A 22,754-nucleotide genomic window follows, 5' to 3' on the forward strand; every position below is an offset into this window, starting at 1 on the left:
CAATATGTCTAAGCATAAGCCAGAGATTCCCCAAGTATTTAGGTCGAGGTAGCCCTAAAGGACATATAGAGCTTGAATATTACAGCAGTGCCTATTAGCTTTTGAAACCCAAGACTGTAACTTGTGTGTGTATGTTTACCTGCTTGAACCTTGTAAATCACTCTCTTGTTTCTATTCTTAGTTAATAAATCTGTAGTTAGTTTATTATTAGATTGGGTACAAGTGTCTTTAGTGAGAGATCTAAGGTATAATGGACTTGAGTAAGTCCTTTGGGACTGGGAGTAACTTGAATATTGTTTTGATTTTTGGTGTAAGGGACCATCTCTCACAAAAGCAGTCTTGCCTGGGTGACAAAATAGACTGGAGTGCCCGAGGAAACTTCCCATGACTCCATGTTAAGACTGTTATAGTGGTTGAAGAGTTCACACTGGATACTTGGTTGATGAAATCTAATTATAAAAAACACAACCAATTTGGGGTTTGTGCCGTGAAGCTGGCACCCATGTTGGTGAGCCACTCCAGACCGCCTGACATTGGCATAGTCTTAGCAAGATTCACATGCCACAGGTCAATTGGATAGTTCATAAGTAAGGCTATGAGTCTGTCATGGAAGTCAAGAGACTTCTGCAGCAGCCAGCGCACCTGTTTCGGAGCGTAACAAGCTCCAGGAGGGAGGGAAGAGGAACGGAAGGGGGGCACACTCAGGGGAGGAGGGGGGGAAGAGGTGGGGCTGGGGCGGGGCTTTGGGGAAAGGGTTGGAATGGGGGCGGGGCAGAGGCAGGAGTGGGCGAGGCGAGGGTGGAGTCGGGGCGGGGCTGGGACAGAGGAGGGTCGAGCACCCACTGGCACCAGCAGAAGTTGGCACCTATGCTTCCGCCTAGGAGACAAGGGACATGTCACCGCTTCCAGGGAGCTGCGTGGAGCCAGGCAGGGAGCCTGCCAGCCCTGCCAACCCCCCCACACCTTCCAGCAGCAGCGGGGCTCCTGGGCCGCAGGCCACCAATTGCCTCCCCATAGCAGCTGTGGGGGTCCTAGGCCGTGTGCCACTGCCGCCCCCCTTCCCCCCCGCAACAGAGCACCCAAGATTCAGTCAGGGTTATATAGAACAAGTCACAGACAGGACACAGGCCGTGAATTTTTGTTTACTGCCCATGACCTGTACAAAAATACCCATGACTAAAGCATAGCCTTAATCATAACCCAACACTGTTAAAAGTTTAAATGTGATATTAAGAGTTTTAAAGGTTAAAGATTAGCCCCAATGGGTGAACCACGGTCATATGATGATCTTGACACAAAAGACCTTGAACAGTTAGGCAAGGAGAGGGGAATATCCTCTAAAAGGAAAGCCCCAGGTCAGGAACTGAGAGCTTTGCTCTTAAGTTTTGACCAGGTATCCAGTCACTCCCCTGCCACAGAGACCACGGTGATGGAACTGGCCGACTTCTGCACCTGAGAGCCCTGGTTTGTAACAGTCTGCCCTGAGGGTGGCATCCACGTTTGTGAGCCACTCCAGACAGCCTGACACAAGTATCTAATATATTCATGCAAACACTGAATGAACTCCATTGTTTAATATAGGCAAAAACTCAGTGAAACTATCTGCTTTTTCTCTTTCCCTGATTTAGTTAGTAAGCGCTATACTGCAAATAATAATAATAAAAAGGCACTCATTGGCAGAATACCAAAGCATAAGACAAACTCATCTATCAACAGTACTTTTATATTGTTTCTTTGCGAGAGCAAACCATTGTGTAAGGCAATAAGTTTAGAGCAGTCTGTTAGATGATATTGAACAGGAGTCTACTGGGAGGCTCCATTCTCTACCAACTTACACGTTTAGTGGTTGCCAGGCAGGCCACTGTGCTTTCGCCTTGATGACAGTTAAAACCTCATCGCTCTGTAAAAGAAGATAACAAAATATAAAACAGTGATTGGGACAACTTTATTATGGGAGTAACATTCTGCAATAATTTATAGCAAATCGAGGAGGCACATGGATTCTAAATGCACCTCGGAATTCTGATGAAGACCGAGATACCTCACTTTCCCTGCTGCTTGGGGGATGTGTTGCCCTGCTCAATGTGGTGCAGAGAGGAGCTTACATGAACCCAGAGAAGAAAACCTTCCCTTACCATCAGGCATTGCTGCCTCTCCCTCTTCTGCAGGAGCTGAATTCAACTAAGAGGGTGGGGAGCAGAAAGCAGAATAGTTCAGTTCATCACATTTCCCTTTAAGAGTGGTGGAGTTTATGATGCAAAATGCATCATGAGTTACTGCTGCTCTGGGTTATAGTTACGCTTCCCTCCATAGTTAGAACAAACTGTGGAGGGCAATGGATTTCCAAATGGCATGGACAAGACCAGTAGCAGCATGGCATAGACGAGAGCTGTTCTGCTAAAAGTGTGGGCAACTTAGGAAGAGCACAGAGACCAAAATCCACACAACAGTGCTCGGTAGTTCCCACAGATCTCCTCGCCATTCCAAAATACAGCCACCCCTGCCACCTTGAGGGGAAAAGAGGAGACAGCCAGAATACTGCCCAAACTGCACATCTCTGGTGGATTCTGTTACAGTTTTGTGCAGTCCTATGTGAGTACAGGCACACCTGACCCTTGCTGAGGAACAATAACAGGAACGGTGCTATTTGTAGGGTTTAGCACTGGACACAACAGCACTTGGGGAAGGAGAATAGGAATAGCAACTCCTGAGTTGTGGGGAATGTTTTCAAAGTGGCACTCACTGAGGAGGGCAGAAATGAGACACAGAGCCTTGCATTGGAAATTTGCCCTAGTCAATCAGAAACACCACAAAGATGGTTATTATTAATGGCAGAAACAGCATTAATAAAACTTCCTTATCTGGAACGATTCAGTATTATGTAAACAATCAATGGATGCACCGTGATCGCCTGTAAATATTTAAATACAACTACTGATAGCGATTTTACCCCACTTCTCCCTCACCCACACAAACTCATAAAAAAGTGGTGAAGTATATAACACACCTGTGGAAACCCAGACTGTGATTAAGCACCGTACAAATATTTTTTTTCTAAAGCCTATAAGAATTCCTGCATCAGCAGTTTTTAAATTTATATGTAGTGTAATAAACCCAGAACAAAAACAGGAGACTGTTTTAATGAGGCTCTGGTGCACAGAGAACATCTATCAAATGTTTCTTAGAGCCTTTCCCATCTCCCCCAGGATTCCTGCCAGTAAATTGTTCAAGAAAATATGAAGTTCACAACTCATGCTCATGATTTCTGCAGCCTTTTAAAATTCTTCCCAATTAAACTAAAAAACCCGCCCATACATTACTGGTAATTGGCAGTTCCAACAGAGTGGTCCTTTCATTTTAGTGATAATCTTGCCATTTCCTGCTTGAAAGCAATGGCACTGATACCCCAGGCTATCTCTAATCCATATATGCCCCAGTTTAGGGAAATCAATTTTCACTGGTCATTTCTACCGCTGTCATTACTCTCAGTCTCCCTCTTTTTAGTAAAGCAAAGCAATTACAGCACTGATGCGGCTTATCTGGAACATGGAAGCTGTTCAGCCCCAGGTGCTCATCCTCAACATGACCTCTTCCTCATCCTGAGAGAGCAGCTTGGACTAATCCATTTACTTTATGGAAGGATAATTTGCTGCTTTTGGACAGACATCGGCCAGACTCTGAGCTGGTGTCTGTTGGCATAGCTGCATTACACTCAATGGAGCAATACTCATGTACACCAGCTGAAGATCTAGCGTTATGTGTTTAAATAAATATCAAAAGATAATGACTGTCAGATTATTAGTGGGATTAGTATAAGGAATATTGTGCTGGAAAGGGGAACAATCATGCACAGAACACCGTGCTGAGATCTGCAGAAGACCACATGGCTGCAGCAGTCTGATCCACCAGCCCTAACCTTGCTCATTCCCCACTCCACCTTCCAAAACTACTGTCATATTGGGGTAGAACTGAGCTGTGCTCTGCTTCATGCAGGGCATACAGCCTGATCCCAAATGCACCCAGAATAACCACACTGCTTCCACTGCATCCTGGGTCCCAAGTGCCTTCAGAAATAGGGTAGACAGTATTCCCCTGAAAGTATTTAAGGATAAGAAACGAAGAGCAAAAACTGATCAAACCAAGAGAGTTAAATATCTGGCAGAGACTCACTGCCTCTCTCTGTGTACGTGTGTATATTGAGCACTGAGGATGGAATCTCTCTTAATTCTAAATTTCCTTTGCTTTTGGCCGTTTGGTTCAACATCCTAGCACTTTTTAAATATGTGTGTTTTAATTTATATTCCTTTAGAACACATTTGCATTTAAAATGATTTAGACCAGTGGTTCCCAAACTTGTTCCGCCGCTTGCTCAGGGAAAGCCCCTGGCGGGCTGGGCTGGTTTGTTTACCTGCCGCGTCCGCAGGTTCGGCCGATCGCGGCTCCCAGTGGCCGTGGTTCGCTGCTCCAGGCCAATGGGAGCTGCTGGAAGCGGTGGCCAGTACATCCCTCAGCCCACGCCGCTTCCAGTGGGAACCACTGATTTAGACACATACTACACATACCAAAGGGAGTCTGATTGTTATTAGTTAAATATACATATTTGCACTTTCAAAACGATGCACTGTTTACTCAACAGAAATCATAGCTACTTCAAGTCACTTATATAAGCGAGCGCTTGTGGCACTTGCATTGTAAATGTACATAGTACAGCACACTAAGAATGAATAATGCTTCAAAATGTAATATCAATAGTAGTTCATTATTCACAGAGAGAGAGAGAGAGAGACCTGCCCAGAAGGCTTGGATTCAAACACTGCTTTACTTCTGGGGTAGGCTGGAATCCAATCTGGGATTTGAATTTCATAGCCAAGACCCCTCTTTACAATGAATCAATATCCAGAGCCGAAGACTCCAGAATCCAACACTTTGAAGGGTTTGAAATCCAGATACAAATTAACCCACCTCCAATTAAATGGAACTAGACTATAATATAGACTAAAGGCATCCCTACTGGTTCAGATTGAGACTGTGTAACAATTATTTGCTAGATTTAATTTTTAAATAATGACTGCAAATCATATCAGGGTTAAAGTAGTGCACATCAGAGATACTACTGATTTTTCAGAGGTTGCACAATTTTTAAGTGACTAATTTTTTAATTAAATTTTTCTGGTGATTTTTGTTGTTGTTTTTAAACCTCCCTTTGACAGAGATTCTATACACAAAGAGCTAGCCAGGAGCTAGTTTTTACCAGAGGATAAGATTGAAAAAAAAAAAAAGAAGACTTTTGTAGAATGTTGTTACATTTTCTCTTTCTGTAATCTGAAATCATACACAACCTTAAATGTAACATCTCCAGTATACAAATATAATCAGAGTGACAATCTTTAAAAAAGGGAGGAACTTCCTTAGTCCATGTGATTCAGCCATCTTGGTTAACACACCAGGGATTGAACCATGGCCTTCTAGAGCACCAGTCTCTAAAATATGAGCTGAAGATCTAGGCTCTCTTGTTAGGGGCTGTAACAGACTCACATCCTCTCTGGATTGGGCACAGAGGGCAACTCCAACACACGCGCACCAGTGGGTTGTGTGTACACATGTCCATGGTGTAGTATACATCTTTGCCTGTCTACTTCTCCTTCTGTGTAGGGTGGAAATTTGAGGGATACGTTTCAAATTCTCTTATGAGAATATAAAATGTCTGAGATTAAACCCACAAATGAATAATACAAAGAGTTGTCAGTCCAAAGCAGAATTTTTCCACTCCAGTGTCTAGTATGTGGCTCTGTATTATCCAAGTGCAAAGACTTTCGTAGAGTTGAAAATACTGTCTATATTTGATTTCAATATGTTCCGGCAAACATTTCCCTTGGGTTCATTTTGCATCATTTGCCCACTTTTCTTCCTGCCCTTTCTACCCTCAAAGTTTTGCTTTGATTTTTACAGTCATGCAAGACCCCAAATTCATGTCAAGATGTGGAGAAAACCAGTAAGTTTGATCATCTATGATGCTTGTTGTCTAGCAATAATGCAGAAGTTTGAATAGGAGGTAATGACTAACTATTGAAACTGCTAGATTTTTACACTTACAGAAACCCAGATATTCTGCAAAATTGCAGACACACAAAATGCAACACCATCCGCAAGTGAAAGAAAAGAAATTGGCACCAAACATTTTTTATGGAGCTTCTGAAAATCCTTCAGGCTAAGCCCATAAAAGAAGAGGAAGAAAACCTTATCTCACCCTTCTGAGCATGTGGGAGATACAAGAATGTGAATCTGCATCTCTCTGTCAGTTGTTACAGATACCTTATTAACTTTTCCTCTGTGTGTACTTGCTTTTAAGTGACTTTCTTCCCCTTATATGAATCACACATTTTGTAATTGAATTTTCTTGGGTTCTTTAGACCTCAGTTCAGCAAGGTACTTAAGTATCTGCCTCATCTTAAGCACTGAAGTCAATGGAACTACTCATGTGCTTAAATTTAAGTTTTGTGTTTAAGTACCTTGTTGAATCAGGGCCAAAATAAAGTACTGGAGAACCTCACTTTGGATCAGATCAGTGGGCTTTGGATCAGGTCCTATGGCTCAGATTCAGGAAAGCCATAAGCATGCACTTAAGTCCATCCCTATTCACATGCTTCAGGACTGTTCTGAATAGAGATGCCTTCTGGAATCAGGGCTTATGTCATTTATATTCATAACTAGGGGGCTCACAGAGGATGACCACATTTTACAACTTAGCAATTAAATGAACATAAACTATTACTGCATCACAAAATCTATGCAGTTAATTTAAGTTGACAAGAGTGGTTTAGATATAATCATTTATAATACTTTATACTGTAGCACATTTACAAATTATACTACAGTATGCTGACTAAAGTCATAGTGATGTTTTCAGAATTCATAGTGAACAATGCATCTGCCAGATAAAGCCATTTTTTCTGTTTGTCAGTTCTCTACAATCAGCTACAGTTTTTACATAAATAACTGCTAATTAGCACAGTTGTTAGTCTCAGTAGGAGGAAGTACTGGGGCAGGAAACTGAAATATCCTTTCACCCTAGAGACACAGTAATGGGGAAAGGAAATTTGCACTGGTGATGCTGTGCATGTTCTTTGTCTAAACAGGAGTTCAGTTTCTTGATCTGCCGAAATTATCTCTTCATCATACTCTTAGGGACTGATCCAAAGCCCTCTGCAGTCAATGGGAGTCTTTATACTGACTTCAGTTATTCTGGATTTTTACATGCAACAACTTTTCCCCATCAAAATAGCCTCCTAAAAGAAAGCTTTAAAGCAGAATTTTATAACATTATGCTTCCACTCCGATATAGAATCCATTATATATATATATTTATTTTTTAAGAATTAATAACTTGTATTACATCTGTTTGTTCTTGCAATTCACAAATGATGAAGGATACTGTAGTGGGGTGGTCACCCGCTCCAGCCTTAAAGGGCTTAAAACAGCCCAGGAGAGGGCTGTGGCTGGGAGCAAGCAGTTCCCAGGCTGATTGGGGAAGTAGGCTCACCTGTGGCCACACCCCAATCAGGGTTCAGTTGGCCCTTATAAGAGGGCAGTGGGCCAGGAGCAGATAGAGTCTCCTCTACCTGTTGAGAGAGATGGGCCTGGCCGCTGGGAGTGTACCAGGGTACCCGAGGTGAAGCAGAACACCATACATTAATCCTGCACTATGAATCAACCATTGAACTAAATCAGTTAATCATGTGCATTACAAAAGGATTCAGAAAATTTCCTGGATCATGAAGAATTGGGGCATACCTCCCTAGAGTAGCATTCAGAATATAGTTTGATTTAAAGTATTGCACAACCAATGGGATTTAAAGCAACTTGTTTAAAGAGTAATGTCAGTTAAAAATGTAATGGAAGCTTGTAGCAAAATTTTTAAGTCTTCCATTAGTATCCTACTGAATCAAAGGCGAGATTAGTAGGATCTGGCAAACTCTACAAACTTTCTCATATGCTCCTGCTGCTTTTTAATACTTGCCATGATCTGTATCTGGTTCAGTATTGAAAAGTACTGCTTTTATGAAGCAAAGTTTTAATACTGCTTTTATAATATGTAATATACACTATAACATTTTATTGTACTATGTAGAATTCTTAGTACTTGATGATAAATAATACTATTGGATTTAGTTCAACTAAACAAATGACAAAACACTTTAGCAGAGAGCCAAATAATCCAGTCAGATTGAATAAATATGTTTTGAGCCAAGGTTTCATTTTACTGGTTTCAGACAGCAGTTGGTTGGGATTTGTTTTATTGGTTTACAATACAGGACTTCTATCTATTGCTATAGTACCTATTGCCATAGTATCTGAGCACCTCTCAAACATTAATGAACTTATTCTTGCAACACTCCTATGAGGTAGATAAGCAATATCACCCCATTTTACAATGGGGCACAGAGAAACTGAGTGAGTTACCAAAGGTCACATAAGCGGTAAAGCTGGGTGAAATTTTTCAGCTGAAACTTTTTTGGTGAAAAATGCAGATTCAGCAACACCAACATGTTTCATAGAACCATAGCGTTAGTAGGGACCACAAATGTCATCTAGTCTAACCCCTGCCAAGATGCAGGATTTGTTGTGTCAAACCATCCAAGACAAATGGCTAGCCAGCCTCCTTTTGAAAACCTCCAGTAAAGAAGCTTCCGCAACCTCCCTAGGCAGTCTGTTCAGCTGGGCTACTGTTCTTACAGTTAGGAAGTTTTTCCTGAGATTCCATCTAAATCTCCTATCCTGTAGTTTGAACCCATTGTTTCTTGTCCTGTCCTCTGTGGCAAAGAGAGAACAAATTTTCTCCATCTTTTTGTGGCAGCCTTACAAGTATCTGAAGACTGCTGTCATTTCGCCCCCTTAATCTCCTCTTTTCCAAACGAAACATACACAGTTCCTGCAGCCTTTGCTCATGTGGCTTGCATTCCATCCCTTTAATCATCTTTGTCGCTTGCCTCTGGATCCTTTCCAGTTTCTCTACAACCTTTCTATACATTGGTGACAAAAATCAAACACAGTACTCCAGCTAAGGCCCAACCAGTGCCAGGTACAGCAGTACTATCATCTCCTGTGACTTACATGCTATGTCTCTGTTAATGCAACCTAAAATTGCATTTGCTTTTTTCCCCCAACAGCACTGCATTGCTGACTCATGTTAAGGTTGTGATCCACCACAACTCCCAGATCCTTCTCAGCAGTGCTGCTGCTAAGCTAGCTTCCCCCCCGATTCTGTACTTTTGTATTTGGTTTTTCTTCCCTAAGTGCAGCATCTTACATTGGTCTTTGCTGAATTTCATGTTGTTGTCTATAGCCTAGTTCTCCAATTTATGAAGATCCCTCTGAATTTAGCTCTATCCTCTAAAAGTACTGGCAATCCCCAGCTTTGTGTCATCTACAGACTTGACCAGCATGCTCTCTATACCTACATCCAGGTCACAAATAAAGATGTTAAACAACACTGGACCCAGAACAGATTCCTGGGGAACCCCACTTGAGACCTCCCTCCAATCTGACTTCTTTCCATTAATAGTTACTCATTGTTTGTGGTTCTCTTACAATTCTGTATCCACTTAATGGTAGTTCTGTCGAGCCCACATTTCTCCAGCTTACTTATCAGAATGTCATGTGGGAGTGTGTCAAAAGCCTTGCTGAAGTCCAGGTATATTATGTCCACGGCATTCCCCCTATCCACCAAATCTGTTACCCTGTCAAAGAAGGAAATTAAGCTGGGTTGGTGTAATTTCTTCTTGACAAATCCATGCTGGCTGCTAGTGATTACTCCTTCATCCTCCAGGCATTCGGAAACTGAATGTTTTATACATTACTCTAGTAGCTTCCCAGGTATTAAAGTCAGGCTAACTGATCTAAAGTTTCCCAGCTCCTCCTTCCCCCCACTTTTTAAAGATGGGCATTACATTAGCCCTTCTCCAGTCTTCCAGGACCTCTCCTGTCATCCATGAGTTTGTAAATATTATTTCATGAATGTGTGTTGGTTTCATCGGATGGTTTTGGTCATCCCCACAAGTGGTGTTTTTTTTAAAAACAAAACAAAACAAAACAAAAAACTAACATAGCATTAACTTGTAGATTTTTCATAACAACTCTTCAATTTGACATTTCCTTCAATTTAATTTAAAAAAAAATTAAAGTGCTGAAAAATCAAAATAACCCACGCCCCACAAAAAACATTTGCCAAAGATTTTTTTTTAAAAGAACTGCTTTTGGGTTGACCCAATTCTTATTGATGTATTTATTCATTCATTCAGAATTGCCAGCAAACCAAAAAGTCACCTAGATGCATAGCTCTACTTGTGCCAAAGAGAAGAACTGAACCCAAATGTCTACATCCCAGGGCAGTGCCTTCACCTCAAGACCATTCTTTCTCCCCACAGGCCTCTGAGGAAGGTGGTGGTGGTGAGAGGGAAGGAAGCAAAGAAATCAACACTGTGTTGTTGCACTTGTAGAAGATTCAGATATTATGGTGACAAGGATGTTATCAATATCTGGATGGGCGATAGACGGTAAGGCAGATAGATGATGGTACCCTAATCTAAGAAGAGACCAGGACACAAAGGTTTCACTATAAGGATACACAAAATCACCTGTCCCCACACACAAACACAAATCACTATCCTGATCTGTGAAAAGCCTATGTCAGCTGTCCATGAACAATTTTCTTGAGTTAATGAACATTTTTTGTTTGATGACATTACTTTGAATACAAGTTTAGATGCTCACAATGCATGTACAGAGTATGCAACTGTGACAGAAGCTGTGCCAGGAAGCATTCATGTTTCATAGATTAGAAAAGAAAATGTGCATGTGCAAAGAGGCAGGAGGATAAAGTGGTATGATTTTAGTAAGTATCTAGAAAAAACAGACCTTTCTCTGAACCATGAACTAATGCAAAATTAACTAACTACTGATTGTTCCACAAGGGTTTCTATTGATCTTAATGGAAGTTGAACAAGGCGCTTTGGTTGAGAAAATCTATGTGTAGTGTGCTGGAAATAAAAACATGTTTTCCCCAGTTCGGTTAGATGTCATTTTTTGAACAAAATGAGAACATCCACATACACGACTCTCCTGAAATTTGCCCAGATTTCTGAATAGAAGGAAGTTGTTAATTCAGATTTTTGAGACTGTATACGGCAGTGGGTTGTAGCTACTAATTACTTTTTATTCCTCCAAACTTCCCAATCTTTGTTTTTGCTTACAAGTTTATCTTGACATACACATTACCTTATAACAACTGTGCATGTGAGATCTAGTAATGCACTCTGTATTTTGGAGAGAAGGCAGGTTTCATTAATTGCGTAAGTAGTCAGCTTTGCCTGAGTCTGCTGAGGTTTCTGAGAATTTCTGGGTCACATTAGGCACATCAGAAGATCATCACAGCCATTAACATAAATATTATGTTAGCCCTGCACGACAGTAACATATTACCTCTTATAGTGCGTAGCGCATATGTTTCCCTGTGGGTGTTGCTAAAGGTGCTGCTCCAATCACTTCAAGCCTCAATTCTAGGATGCAGTTTATTTTTGTATGCAGACATTTTTCTTCATAAGAGCTTGGACTCTAAGTTACAGGAAGCGGCTTTTATACATTATACAGAGGAGAGCATTTATACCCTAGGGTTAAGTTCTTTCATGTCACAAAAGATTTTTCTTTAAAAATGACAAAAATAGGAGACCATTGCTAATGGTTTACTATACATCATTGCTGAGATCGTTTCTCTTCATACATATTATTTTAAAATCCACTAGGACAAATTCAGAGCTATTGTAAGCCGTTGTGAATCCATTTAAATTGGTGGATTTACATCAGGACTGAATTTTACTTTGCTCTTATCTCAATTTATATGACAGTGATTTTTCAGGATGGAGCTGCTCTTATACCCTGACATTTTAAAAACTGGCATGTAATAAAACTACACCATGAATGAGGTGTCATATATACTTGAACTGAATTCAATATTTACAACTGTAATATATACAAAGAGATTGAATTACTCCCTGCACAACTCAATTTTTAATGTATACGTTTTGCATTTCTTTTCTTCCAGAAAAAAAAAATCAGACTGATCTTAGAAACTATATGAACTACTTTTTCAACTCAAAACACGGAGGTATTTGTTTTGTGGACTTTGGAATTCCATGGAATTGCAGAAGCAGAATGGCATGATGGATGGATATATACATATATATGGGGGTGGAACTGAAAACCCTGAAGAAAGGGATCAGAATCGAACCCAGCTCTGAATGTTTAGCATGCTAATAGGCCTTGATGCAAGAAAGTAGGTAGTAAGCATGTGCTTTTGTCTGTCTCTATTCAGGACAGCACTTAGACAGGTGCTTAAAGGTATACAACTGTTTAAATTCTATGCTGAATAAAGAAGCTTTCCTGAATTGGGTCCATAATGCTTAGCATTTATTATATATTTAGAGAGAGAGAGAACATGTGTGCGCACACACACACACACCTTCAAATGAAGTAGGTATGATCCACGTTTTAAAGATAGATCGATTAAGGTCAAAACTTTTTAAACCCATCAGCATGATGTCAGGCATCTAAGTTAGAAAAATGTTGATCCAAGTGACTAGCCCCAGGCTGTGCAGTGAGCCAGGGGCAGAACCGAAGCTCAGATATACCTGGATCCCAATCCCAGGCCATTGTTTAGAAATGGAAATAGTGCTATAAAACTGCTAAAGCACTGGTTGAATGGATCTCTGTTCACAGTACATTTTAAAAATCCATAAAAAAATCAGTTTTGGATAATTTCTGGAGTGATCATGGTTTTGTGTTGTATATTATCTAGGATGACATCAAAGGAAAAGCATTTTCGTAATTACTGCTGTTACATATCCCCAAATTATACATTCACTTCCAGGTATATCTTTCTCCATGACTATCCCTTGAGGTTTTCTTTCCATGAAGCGGATGTTTTGGGAAAACAATGTGGGCTGAAATTAATAACAGAATTGTTGCTAATGGTGACAGTGAAAATCTTGTGCCCTATTTTATTTTCTGTAAGCTGTTATACAATATATGGGGACCCTGCATCTTCTGATAGTGATATTTCGTTCTTACACACTAACTACCCTTCTCCCCCCGTATCTTGTGTTAATGATTCCTAGGTACATTGTAAATATTTCTGTTCTCATTTTCAGTTAGTGAACCAATCAGCATAATAGGAAAGTATTTATCTCCTGAGAGCTCTCCTTCATGTTTTGCTGATTGCAGGTTGCTATTCTGTTGCGTATCTTGCTTCATACTTTGTAGACTGTCTTGCTGGGGGTAGGCTGGCTTTTCTTTCCCATCTCTTTAAGAATACAGAACACAGGTGGTGTCTTAAAGTTCCATGTGGCTAAAATAAAGGCTGGGTATTACAATGGGCACCATTATAAAGGATAATGTAAATTACATGTCAATAAACTGATGTAAGTGGGTGTAATTTGCACCCTCCTGCTAGTAGTTCTATCTGCCACACTTCCCCGTTTTCTACCTCCACCTGTAAATTTAATCCCTTTATACAAGTTTACCAATGTGTGCACCACCCTTGAATTATTTGGCCCAGATTGCTCTGGGGCAGGGTGGCAGTGCAATAGGCGTATTTGTAACACATGAATGAACTATCAGTGGAAACGGCAGCGCAGTGAGCTGTTCCTCAGAGATTAGAAATACTGGCAAAACTGTCCTCATGCGATTAGATGAAAAAACTGACCTCATCCACTCCCAATCACCTATTAGGTTCACATCCAGCTAGCTATGCCCGCTTTACCTGACTGCTTCAGTCAGATGCAGAACAGTTGTAGATTACATCATCAAAGACGTCCCTGGCTATGCTATGAACCAGTTAGTTAAAACTAGATTGAAGGATCAGCAGTCATCTTAAGGAAAAGCCACAGGGGGAGGCTAGATTGTTCTGGGACATTATTTCCATGAACTGGGACTGAGGACATGGCTATTCTAGGATAGGGTGACCATGTGCAGAAGGCCCTTTAAGTTCGGCATGTATGTTTGCTACTGCTGTTTCTGGTGTTTCTATTAGGCATTAGTGTGTGTGCCAACCACAGCAGCTTGGATGTAGGAGAGGACATATTTTTCCATTAAGAGCAAGTGACTTTAATTAAGGATGCCTTGCACTTGTAAGTTCAGTGAGCAGGAGGGTTTTTCCTAGCCTTAAAAGCTTTTGTGACAAATCAGCTTAATAGTGTTGTTTTCAGTCAGCGTGCACAACATAAATATTCCAAATGTGCGTCAGCTGCTGCACAAAGGCAATCACAACTCTTTCATTCCCCTGAACTGTAAAAACGGTGCAAAAAAAAAAAATCCACAACAGAATAATTTTGGTTAAAGATTGAAGAACTAAACAGGGGTCCATTTATGAAATACGCTTTATTCAATCAGAAGAATGGGAATTAAAAAAACCCAACCTCCTCCAGCTCCCCCATAACGTTCAGTTATTGCAATGAATTTCAAGGCAAGTTGGTTGTGTTTTCAGGCACACAATAGTGATATTTCTCCAGGGCTATGTAGCATCATGGTCCTAGCTTTCTGTGCTAGGTCAGTGCTTAGTTGGCTCTTAGAATTTTGTGGGCGAGAGCATCCCAACCCACATTAAACCTTATGGGAGGGGGGATTTTGGGGAGGAAGCTTCCTGAGGATCCTCTCTCTGCCCCCATTACAGGGCCTGGGTTTATCACCTTTGCCCTAAACCTTCTGTGGATCCCAGCAAGCTAGGGCCAGCCACATGGACATATCACACTGCAACTGCCCCACCGGGGACTCGTTCTGACAGCACCAGCTCCTAGGATGCATGTCGAGGAGGCGCAGCAGACAGTGTAATATGGTACAGGGCTTTATTACTTTTTCTGAGGATTCTTCAGGATCTCACTAGGGAGTGGATGATTTTTGGTCTTGGCCTATCCAGTTTCCTTCATTCCCCACCACAGATACATTGAAAGGCCTCTACTAGGTCCAAGAATGGGAGGATTAGTGCCGCAGAGATCCTTGCCTGGAGGGAAGCATGATCCAGCCTATGTTAAGTGCCTAAGTGACTAATCTAGAAAAGTTTGCTTCATTATCCGTTCCTTCATGAAAAGTTCCTTGAGGGCATTGACTTATGCACATGATGGCAGCTCACAGCTCTGAGGGCAAACCCCAGTTCTCTAGTAGCCACAGAGATGGAAATTGTTATTTTATTTCTTGGCACTCCAATCTTTCCCCTACATAGGCTGGCCTGTTGTGGTTGGTTGGATAAGGTCATTTCTAATACTGCTGTTGGTATGGTTGGCATCCATATCTCCCATTGCTTGGAAGGCAGATACCTTGTGCTAGGCCCTGTGGCAGTTCAGTTAAATCCATGATTCATACTTGCCATTCAGTAGAATTAATGTTAAGAACGAATTAAACAATTATAAAAACTCTGCATCTTTAATAGCAGAAAGAGCTGGTAGTACACCCTTAACAAAGATAATTAATGTGGCAAGGCAGGGCTATCAAGGTCACCATAATGGGTAGACAGCTTTGGGTAGGGGTATGCTTAGATGGAGGGGTGAGATGCAATGACAAAATAAGGAAAAAATTAACTGAAACCCTTTAGCCACAGCACTGAATCCTGAGTTAATCTGGGGACAGACTCCAGGAAACACTCTTTTGGGAATAAGGGCTGGTATGTAATAAACCTAGAACATTGAAGAAACCTGAAAGGTGTAACAGGGCTGAGAGAGGTCAAGGAAAGGAAATCTAAGATCAAAAGGAGGTATCTGGCTGGCTTAGAGGCCAAAAGAGACAGAGGGGAGAAAGGACTCCTTAGTATTGTTTTTATTCACCGTAAATATATTGGCCCTAGGTGGGATTTTCAAAGAGGCCTGGGGCAGTTTTGAGGGAAGTTAGGGCTTTACACTCCTTTGAAAATCTACATGGGCTTTCCAGGGTTTCAGACTAGATCTGGTATGCTCACTGTTTTGTTTTAATCCAGTTTTCCTCTCTCCATTCTTAATAATCAATGGTTTAATTAGACCACTGGAGTCTTCTGAGGTAAAGTCACCGTGGTGGTGCATCCTTAAAGGGAAGAAAACTTTCAGTTCTGCAAGGAGAGGAAGCCAGGAACAAAACAATACCTTATCTTGGTGCACTCAATCAAAGCAAACCCATTAAGATGTGCCAACTTGATACTGGCTGCAGTCAGTAGGAGCGGGGGAAAGTTGATGGCAGTAATAGGGGTCCAATAGTAGTCTTACCTGTGATACAAACATTTTTCATCTCATGATTACTTTCAAGAAAATAAAAAACATGACATTTCAAGCTGTTTGAGTAGCAGATACAGATATATAGTATCAAATTCTGTCCTCTATGGAGTACCAGAGGACATTATTTTATCCACAGAATACAGAGATGGGAAAAAACCCTACCATCTTGTTCATCACCCAATAGTATTTTCAGGCAAACTTTAATTTAAAAAGTCTTTCTTGCTCTTAGTGTCATTAAAGTTCCCTAAAAACTCCTTGTGAGGTGAAGCTGCTGAGTGTTGCATTCATATAATCACTTTATGACCAGAACAGCTCTAAAATTAGAGACTCATACAGTCGTTACATTTTCAAAGGAAGCATTTACCTTATTGTACTGATATCAAATCACCACAATATTCCATTGTTAGGGTAGGAAAATATTGTAAATTTTTTCAGTGACGTCAGGATGAAAGTAAGAGAAATGCTTTCTTTTTAACTGTACAATTCTGTAGAACTGACTACTAATGATACATTTGAAAATTTTGTGTGCCTAAATCTAGGGCGAAAGACATGCTCAGAATGGGTACAGCGACAGTGAACATCTTGCTAATTCCTAGTGATTAGTTTGCATTGGCATGTACAATTGCATATATAGCTCCATGGTTTACAGTTATATTCTCAAATTAGGTGCACATTTTGTTGAAATTTTAGCTCCATAATCATGGTACAATAAAATGCATTGCCATGCCATGAAGCAGTGAAGGTTAGTATGGGCCCTCCAAACATTCCATGATGCCAGAGCCGGCAGGGGCAAACTAACAGTTTTGTCTGTGACTCACCATGCAAAGGGTGTCAGTGTGGCTGCTATTGATTTGCTTGTCTCTTTTGTGCTCCTATATGCTTCTAGAAGACAATCCTATTATTTTGATATTGTCTGATGATTCTGGAGCTCGAGGGCAGCACTGAAGGTTTGTATGTAGGTTTTTAAACCAGGAAGACTGCATGCAGTATTCTCTCCTTTGGTTACAAATATATTTTGCATCTTTTTTCCCCCAGCAAGAGGGTGAAATCTGTTTCTACACAAGAACTGTGTTAAAACAAACAAAAAAACCCCACTCCAAATATTTTACCATACATTCAATGTTATCTTCTATATAAAAATCATGTCTGTGTGACTAGCCATTGCTGCATATACACAGACGTCCTGGGGATTGAAACCAGGACATCCAGCACTTTAAACACGTGTCTCCACCATTCTTTAGCTGTGAGGAAGTAGCAGGCTGATACATTCTGCACTAGGGGGAGTCCTGATGCCACACTCTAAACCAGTTTATTAAAAATGTGATAATGTTTTTCAAAATAAAGCTTAGAGTTGTTTTCCAGTTTACTATGCAAAGCTACAGATAATTTGCCCTACACTTGGTGGGACAGCTTCAGAGTACTGAGTAATTAGAGCTGCAAAACCTCCCTAGTTTCATTAACTAATAAACTTAGACACAGTTCACTGAAAGAATCATTAAGCTACTTTATCCTTTTAGCAAACTCGAGGTGATTTATGCATTGATACCATGTGAAATTCATGATTTTACATGGCTATGATGTAAAATCATATGAAACTTGCAGCTTGACACCCTTCCCCCGCCAGGTTGCGACAATTTATTGAGTGAAAACAAGGAAAATATTTGCACAAAGTGGAACTGCTGAGTGATGTCCTGCTGTAGGACATCATTTTGCAAAAGGCTAGTAAATATGCAATTAAATGTGGAGCTGCCTGAAGTCTTCTGAACTAGTTAATAGCACTTTGCATTTTTACAGTGAGTAACTTCCTCTTCTTCTTTGAGTGATGGTCCCTATATGGATTCCAGACATGGGAGAGTGGTGAGCAGCGCTCAGCGTGGAGGTGGGCGCTTGAACTCGTGTGAAGTCACAGGTTGCAGGATGGCTTGGCTGACAGTCGCATCTGCCCCTGCAGCTGGGGCAATGGTGTAGTGAGTGATAAAGGTGTGGACAGAGTTCTAGGTGGCTGCCTTGCAAATGCCCTGTCAAGGCATGTTCGTGTGGTAGGTTGACGTGTCAGCCTCGGCCTGCACTGAGTGAGACGTGACTTTGGGGGTCGGGGAGGGAACGTGAGAAAGGGTGTGGCATTCCGCAATGCAACGGGAGATCCATTTAGACGTGTTGCGAGAAGAGGGCCTGGACCCTTCAGCATTCCACAATGGCGAGGAAGAGCCAGGGTGAAGCACAGAAGGCATGGGTGCATTGAAGGTAAAATACCAGTACCTGGCAGACATTGAGAGAATACAATGTTTTTTGCCCTGAGGGAAAGGGGCAGAAGACTGGAAAACAGAATCTTTAGTTGAAGTGAAACGGGGAGACCACCTTGGGGAGAAACTTGGGGTGCAGGCACAGGGAGACTGTCTTTATGGAAGAAGTGTAGGGGGGGTTTCAGCCATCACAGTTGACAGCTCACTAATGTGCCGCACTGAGGTGATGGCCACCAAGATGATCGTGTTTATGGAGAGGTGGGTGAGGGAGCAGGTCACAAGGAATTGAAAGGGTGGTTTAGTGAGGACAGAGAGGATGATGTTCAGGTCCCAAGAGGGGGTAGGTTTCTGTACCAGCAGAAAAGTGTTGAGCATGCCTTTAAGGAAGTGAACAATGGTTGGGTGAGTGAAGATGGAGGAACTATCCACAAGGGGGAGGAAGGCACTGAACGCTACCAGATGGACCTGGATGGATGAGAGGCTGAGGCACTATCACCTGATAGCAGGCCCCGGTAGATGGCCACTGCTGTGTGTCAGGACATTGCATAACACGGTGAAGCACACTCTGTCTACATGCAAGCCCTATCCAAATACCAAGCTGTGAGGTGGAGTGGGCCCAGGTTGGGGTGCCACAGATATCCCTGCACCAGAGTGAAGAGGTCTGGGTGGGTGGGAAGGCGGACTGGAGGATGAGTGGAGGGGTGGAGGAGGTCAGTGAACCAATATTGGTGAGGCCAAAAGGGGGTGATCAGGATGATTGTTGCTCAATCCTGTCATACCTTGCACAGGACTTGTGGGAGCAGGTGGATGGGTGGAAAGGCATAGTGGACTTTGGAGATCCAAGGCAAGAGGAGGGCATCACCCTGCGAGCTGACCTTCAGGGCCCCGCTGGAACAGGAGAGGGGGAGTTTGTGGTTCTCTGAGATCATAAAGAGGTCCCAATGTGGGGTGTGTCACTGGTGGAAAATGGAATGAAGCGTGGGATTGTGGAGCTCCCACTCATTATTTCCATAAAAGGGCCTGCTGAGTGCATCCCCTGAAGAAGGACATAGGGGGAATAGAACCCTTGGCCCTGATAATGGGGCGGGGGGGGGGGAAACACACTCTATAGCACCCTTTCGGATGAGAGCATCCACTTCCTCTTGTAGATCACAATGGGAGGGTCTCCTCGGGCACCCTGGGGTGGGCAATGAGGGGGGAACGAGAGGAACTCTATCGAGTATTCCTGGTGAATGATACCCAGTACCCAGCGATCAGTGATGATCTCACCCCAAGTGTGGGAAAATAGGGCCAGACGGCCCCTGAAGACCATTAGGAGTGGTGTGGGAGGTGGTTCGCAGGTCTTGATCAGAGAGTCAAGATTGCTGTTTGGATTGACATTGTGGGAGAGTCGAGGGAGCGGAAGAGGCAGTGGCGGGATAACGGACCTGCTGAGTGCGTGGATGGCAGCGAGATGGCTCTTCCAGCTGTTGAAAGTAGGGTTGGTAGGAGACATGAGGACGGGGACAAAAAGACAATCTCTGCTGCCTGTGGGTCAGGGCCAGGGCATAGACACCGAGCGACCGAAGTGTGGCATGGGAGTCCTTGAGGAAGTGGAGGGATTCATCCATCTTATCGCCAAAGAGTTTCTGATTGTCAAAGGGTAGGACCTTGAGGGTGGTCTGGACCTCCTTAGGCAATCTGGAGGATTGGAGCCAGGAGCTACGGCAAAGTGCCATACTGTTCGCTAGGGAACAGGATGCGATATTGGTGGCATTGACCAGTGCCTGGAGGGTCACCTTGGTAATCAGCTTGACTTCATCCAGCAGCTCCTGTGAATCCTATTGTTTGTCCGCCAAGAGAAAGGTCTGAAAGTTTGCAAGATAGGAATATATTAGGAAGTCATATTTTGCCAAGAGGGCCTGGTAGTTGGCAATATGGAATTGAAGTCCTGCAGAGGAATAAACCTTTCACCCCAAAAGGTCCAACTTCTTTGCTGCCCTGTCTGGCAGTGTGGCCTTCAGGTGTTGCTGTCAAGTGTGTTCATTCATTGTGTGCACTGCAAGGGAGTGGGGTGGGTAAAGAGGAAGCCCATATCCTGAGATGGGACAAAATACTGGTGGCTCCACATGCTTTGGAATGGGGGCACAGGAAGAGGGTTTGTGCCAGATCGACTGTGCCAGTTTTAGGATGGCTGCATGGATAGGGTGGGCCGTGCAGGAGGGCCTAGGCAGCTGCAGGATGACCAAGAGTTGGATTTGTGTCTCCTAGACTTCTTCCACTGTAAGGTCAAGAGCCTCCGCCACGCGCCAAACTAGGTCATGGTACTGGTGATGGTCGTCCGGAGGGAAGAGTGAAGTCTGAATTAGTGCCTCATCCAGGGACAACAAGGCTCCTGTGGAAACTGGTGGTTCCGGTTGTGCAATGACCTCTTCCTCTGGTTCATCATATGTGGAGGGGGGCACAGTGTGGGCAGGGGACAGCTGGTAAGATGGCAGAGGTCCAGGTAGGGGTCCCATGGAGGACAGTAGGGCCAAGCATAGGGGTTACCATGCATTGGCAGGCCCCGGGGATAACAGAATCAAGGCTCAGCAGAAGGGTCATACACACGTGGATAGGGTGGGTGGTGGCAGGGATCTGGGCTGCAAGAGCACGCAGGTGAGAAGGAGACTTCCAGCTCGGAGAAACACACTGACTCCAAGGACGGATCCAGGAAGGGTGGAGGTGTCAGTGCTGTTGGTGTGCAGGTGGAAGAGGAGCAGCATTTTGGGAGGAGAAGAGGAGGTTCCTCCACTATAGAGAGAAGCAGCAGGAGGTCTGCAGAGGGCAGCATAAAACCAGTGTACGTGAGCATGAGCTCTGCCATGGACATCAACAGTTCCAGGTGGCATGGCATGCGGGGAGCTAGGCGTGCCAGTCTGGAAGGGCCCAGTGTTGTCGAAGAGGACAGGTGGGAGCTGGGGCAGGAGGCAAAGGCTGCAGCTCGTGTTGGTGTTTTAACTTATGCTCTGTCCAAGGCTTCTTGGGAACCAGAGCAGCCAGGTCAGCATGTGACTTCTCACCCGACTGGGCCCGGCTCAGGGAAACAACACTTTGTTTAGGAGCAGACCCTATCAGGGAGCCACCCTTATGCCCATGTCCATGTTTCTTAAGCTCACAGTGGGCCTTTGGCAGATGCGTTGGTACCAAAGGCTCCAGTGCATGGAAGGAAGCCGGAGAAGTGCTCACTGATGGTGATGGGTGCTGTATCAGCAGATCCACTGGTCCCGGAACTGACTGTGCACATGGGCGCAGAGCTGAAGTGAAGTTCCCTACTCTCCCAAATCCAAGACGGGAATGAGCGGCAGATGGAGCAGCAGGAAATGACCTGGGCTTAGCCAAGGCAGTAGAGACACCTCAGGTGCTTGTCACTCATGGAGAAGGAGCCCGGGCATGAGGTACAGTTCTTGAAGTCTACTTGTCAGGGCCTAATCCCCAGAGGGAGGTTGGGGGGATGTCTCCCTACTGGGAAAAGTCCAACAGGGGAGTCTAACCAAACTACAAGCACTATATACAACGCTAACAAGTATATACAGACAGATGAGAGACAACGGACAAGAGTTCTCTTTGTAGAGCTAAGAGCACCAAGGAACAAGGATTCCAACTCTGGCCATGCGGTAGTAAGAAGGAACTGGAGCAGCACTCATCCGCATGGCCTCTTATAGCTTCAGATGCAGACATGCGGAAGACACTCGATGCACATGTGGGTCAACAGACACTATTTCTGAATAGTTCTGGCTTCCGGCTCATGGCGCACATGTGCGCCTATGTCTAGAATCCATATAGGGACCATCACTCGAAGAAGACTCTCAAAATGCTTTACAAATATTAATTAACACAACTCCTCATCTTATAGATGAAGAAACTAAGGCACAAAGAAGGTGATTAGCCCTATGGTCACACCACATATTTGTGGCAACCTTGAGAACAGTTGAATACAAAATATTCAGAAGTGTTGAAATGGCTTGTTTTGGCATTTCATTCTTTTTTTTTTAAAAAAAGGTTAAGCCTTCTGTTCCTCCCCCGCCGCCCCCAAAAACAAAACATGTAATTTTGGGGGCAAACTAAATTTTTGGTTTGACCTGAAAATAAATAAAGAGAGAGAGAGAGAGAGAGAGAGAGAGTGTGTGTGTGCGTGTGCGTGTCTGTCTGTCTCAGGGGTTCCCAAACTTGGTTCGCAGCTTGTTCAGGGGAAGCCCCTGGCAGG

The 22,754-nt window shown here is 43.2% G+C and overlaps 1 protein-coding gene across 1 annotated transcript in view; it reads right to left on the reverse strand.

The window, feature by feature from the left end:
* The window catches only part of SPON1 (spondin 1), a 317,066-nt gene that overhangs the window by 64,444 nt on the left and 229,868 nt on the right, over positions 1-22,754 (reverse strand). Inside the window, exon 7 of the mRNA XM_074955096.1 lies at positions 1,836-1,900. Coding sequence (XP_074811197.1) covers positions 1,836-1,900 — 65 coding nt within the window. The remainder of the gene's footprint in view (positions 1-1,835; positions 1,901-22,754) is intronic.

This window comes from Natator depressus, chromosome 6 (assembly GCF_965152275.1).
Source record: "Natator depressus isolate rNatDep1 chromosome 6, rNatDep2.hap1, whole genome shotgun sequence".
Taxonomy (NCBI): domain Eukaryota; kingdom Metazoa; phylum Chordata; order Testudines; family Cheloniidae; genus Natator; species Natator depressus.